Genomic DNA, 4,116 nt, shown 5'->3' with positions numbered 1-4,116 from the left:
TGTTTTGTAAGTTACGTAAATTGAAGGTGAACCCTTGATCCTTGGCGTAGAACGATCCCATACTTTCACTACTACAACTTGACAACAAAAAGGGTTTTAAATTGCGTGCTATTTTTAGCATAGCAATTAGTCATGGTGATTGTTGTGGTGGGATTATATTTTGCTCAAAGATTCCCACAGACGGTGCCAATGTTAATGTATAAGATTCAGCGGTAGCCGAACCTTGATTAACACGGGTTCGAGGGGCGAACTGTTACCTGTGATATTCTTATTGCTTCCTCTATCTGTCAAATAAAATACAAAGGGCGTCAGAGGGAGACCATGGTTGGCGGTCTTCTCTTCTCCGATGCCTAAGTCAATCAATGTATTTGTGTTGACAGAATAACGTTAGGTAAGTAGTAAATGCGTAATTAATGAGGAGAGAGGAGTGAACCTTTTATAGGTGGGGAAGAGACTAGTCTCTTCCTTGTTTTCGATGTGGGCACATCTCTTCCTTGTTTTCGATGTGGGACTGATGTGCTTCTATTCCCAGCTTCTGGTAGTTCAGCCAAGTGATGTTGGCACGGCGCGTCAGCATGATCTTGGGCTGAGCCGGAGCTCAGGCGATAGCCTATCTGGTGGTGTTTTCGTAGGTTACACCCTTGATGGCTGTTGGTACCGCTGGTGGTAGTGTGAGCGTGGCTCATTGGAGCTAATTATGCTTTAGGCAAATGCTCATATAAGTATACTTAGCCACAATTTTAGCAAGTGCATGTTACTTAATGAAAGTAGAATACTTTATGATGTGATCAATTGAGCAGTCTATATATCCCAAGAGAAATTATTACAAGAAATAGTATCATGCATATCTAGATGTCTTAGAAGCTTAATCTATAAGATAAGCTTTGTAATTGAGATGATATTACAACGATTAAGTGGTTTCTTTCAAGAAAAAAAAAACAAAGGTGTAGTAATATATGAGTATATAGCTGAAGATTAAAAAAGGAAAGGATTAAATCCATCCTGAACTGCTTTTTCCAAGGGCGAAAAGAGTGGCTTGGGGAGGTTGTCCCACTCATACCAAGCCCAACCATCACAGAAGTCTGGCTCAATATTCTGAGGCTGTTGATGATCTGCCAAGACTGCTCGCATAGAAATCACCACGTAATGGTATGGTTTGGCTTTGTCTAAGAACAGGTTGTTTGTGACTGTCAGAAACTCTAACTTATCAATGTCCAAACCAGTTTCTTCCTTCACTTCTCTTGTTGCACACTCCTCAAAGCTCTCACCTACAAGTACATAGATAAGATATTAAACACGAATGCAGCCCGGTAAGAAATGGAAATGGCCGCAAAACATCAGTGTACTTGAGCAGGATTGGGAGAAAAGTAAATTCAATGTTATTCTCATACTGATAACCATCAGATACGCACACGTGATTAAATACATTTCTATACAAGAAACATTTCTACGTAAGTTTAGCCAAATTTGAAAACCGATTAATCAATTTATTGTTAAATTTCAAGGCTTAGATAAATGAGGATCCTCATTAGCCATTAGAACTGACAATTAGAGAGAAATGAAAGATATATAATCAATTACCAAACTCGAGGTGTCCCCCAGGAAGGGAAAAGGTGGAATCACCAAGAGATGAGCGGCGCCGTCCCAACAACACCTTGTTCCCTCTCAACAAGCACACTATAACTACCACTTTGGGCACCTTGCCCGGCATCGCAGCTTCAACCACCGTCTCGTTGACCATGTTTTATATCTTTCAACTGTCAATTATTGAGATCTATGGTATAACTCTCGGTGTATTCTTCTCCAAACTAGAGTATATATGTATATAGAAGTACAAATTACCTATAGCTAAGTGTGAAAGCTAGATACAATAGTAGAGCTATGTATGAAAGATAAATACAATAAGTCTTGCAAAACGGCTGCATTAACTACACAAGATTTACTGCTGCTACTTCTTATTGTATGCCTTTGTTCTTCTTGTTGAAATCAGCTCACGTAACACTCCTCCCTATATATCGAAAGACTCTTCGCTTCTCTCTATATATATTGCTGGTTTCAAATTAAGGTTCGCTGGTGGTATTAAATGACAAAATTAGATATAAACTCAATTTTCTAAAGAGATATTGGGAAAAATCCATGCATATAATTCTATCAATCTACACCCAATCCACATAGGCAATATTCCTTCTAGAGTATTGATGTATAATTAATATTTTTTTCTTATTTTTCTATATGCCTGATTTATCCTTGGGCAGTCTTCAATTCCTTACAGAGTGTTGATGTATAATTATACCATTTTGAAAAGTATGTGATTTATAGCTTAATTCATGCATGCTTTGATTTCAAATTTTCATTGAGAAAAACTTTTATATATAGCACCATGATTTCAAACTATACCAATACTAGTTCAGTTCTTGTCAATGTTCTAAAAAACAGCCTAAGCGGCCGCTTAGGCGCGCGCTAGGCGGTAAGGAATCGATCGGATTTTGGCCTAGGCATTGCCCTTAGGCGCTGGGCTACTAGGCGGCCCTAAACCCTAATTTATTCTATATTTTGACTATTTTTATATTTATAATTAATTTTTAGACTTTAAATATTTTTATTTATATTATTATAGCTCATAAAAATAATTAAAAAATTAAAAAAATAAAAACCGTCTAGGCTCCCGCCTAGACCCCTAGGCGCTAGTCCCCGGGTCACCGCCCGACTAGCGTCTAGTGTTTTTTAGAACCTTGGTTCTTGTAGACCATAAGAAAGAAGTTCAAATTTGTTGTGAACTTGTGTATCACCTATGCATTCGTGACCATATTCTCTTTTGAAAGTATGGTATCTACTAGTAAGATATGTTATTCATGAGATTTAGTTTTTCAAATCTTTTCTTTTCTCATCATTGTACCCTGAATTTTCTTATGGTAAATTATTTTGTTATAGGTTTGAACTTTTCCTTTTGTATATTGTCATATTAATTTAATCATTGTTCATTCTCAAATGTTACCTAATCGATATATATATATATATATATATATATATATATAGGGATCAGTTAGAGATTTTCAACCTAAGAAATATGGTCAACTCACAATGATAGAGTACCTAAGAAAAAGGTTGATATGAAAATTCATAGAAGCGAGATTAGCTAAACATATGAGTCTAATCTTTAGGTTGTAATTAAAATAAAAACATATTAGATAGGTTAAAAACTTAAACTTTTACCTTTAAGTCAGGTTGCAAGTAAATTGATGAAAAACACAAAATCTACCTTTAAAATAGAATTGGGGCCGTGACCACTTACCCAATTTTAGACTAAAAATTGCCCACTTACTCCAGCAAGAGTTTTTTTAACCCCATTTACCCAATCTAACATCTATTGACATTTTAGCCCCTATTAATTAAATTAAAACCTATCCCTCTCCTCTTAGTCTCTCTCTCCTTCCCAAACTCTCTCTCTCTCTCTCTCTCCCCCCCCCCCCCGATCTCCACCTCCACTCTCTCTCTCTCTCTCTCTCTCTCTCTCTCTCCCCATGATCTCCACCTCCGGTCTCTCTCTCTCTCTCTGATCGCAGCGCCGGAGATGCAGTCCAAACCTCTCTCTCTCTCCCCATGATCTCCACCTCCGGTCTCTCTCTCTCTCTCTCTCTCTCTTTTCGATCGCCGCGCCGGAGATGCAGTCCAAACCTCTCTCTCTCTCTCTCCCCCCCATGATCTCCACCTTCGGTCTCTCTCTCTCTCTCTCTCTCCCATCGCGCCGCGCCGGAGATGGAGTCCAACCCTGAAGACGACGAAGAAGCTCCAGTCGGAGCTCCAGCCACTCCAACTTTCTCATCGCCATTCGATTGATCGGCGATCCCGAACCTCCGTGGCCTCACCATTGTAGCAGTTATCGTTCCGGCACTCGTTGTTCCAGCCCCCGAAGATTTTCGAGGAGTTGCCCACCACCACCATCATCTCCGTCTCTCGCCCCGACATTGACGATATCAACCCCATGGATCTCTTGTACACAATCGAGTTCCAATACAACCAAGCACAATCACCTATCTCTCTCTTACACCAGCACCGGCGAGAAATCACGATCAGCTTTAGACGTGGGTGCCCAGAGCAATTTTAGGGTGCCCAGAG

At 39.5% G+C, this 4,116-nt stretch overlaps 1 protein-coding gene across 1 annotated transcript; it reads right to left on the bottom strand.

Annotated features, from left to right (window-relative positions):
- Positions 1 to 975: 975 nt before the first annotated feature.
- On the bottom strand, positions 976 to 1,741 carry LOC112169318 (geranyl diphosphate phosphohydrolase). The gene is made up of 2 exons (XM_024306333.1): positions 1,582 to 1,741; positions 976 to 1,268 (listed from the first exon to the last, which is right to left on the bottom strand). Exons 1-2 carry the CDS (start codon positions 1,739 to 1,741, stop codon positions 976 to 978), a joined length of 453 nt encoding a protein of 150 aa, XP_024162101.1.
- Between the last annotated feature and the right edge of the window lie 2,375 nt (positions 1,742 to 4,116).

The sequence above is a fragment of the Rosa chinensis genome, chromosome 6 (assembly GCF_002994745.2).
Source record: "Rosa chinensis cultivar Old Blush chromosome 6, RchiOBHm-V2, whole genome shotgun sequence".
Taxonomy (NCBI): Eukaryota; Viridiplantae; Streptophyta; class Magnoliopsida; order Rosales; family Rosaceae; genus Rosa; species Rosa chinensis.
Note: the sequence above shows the minus strand (reverse complement) of the source record. Positions and strands in the feature narration are given on the sequence as shown.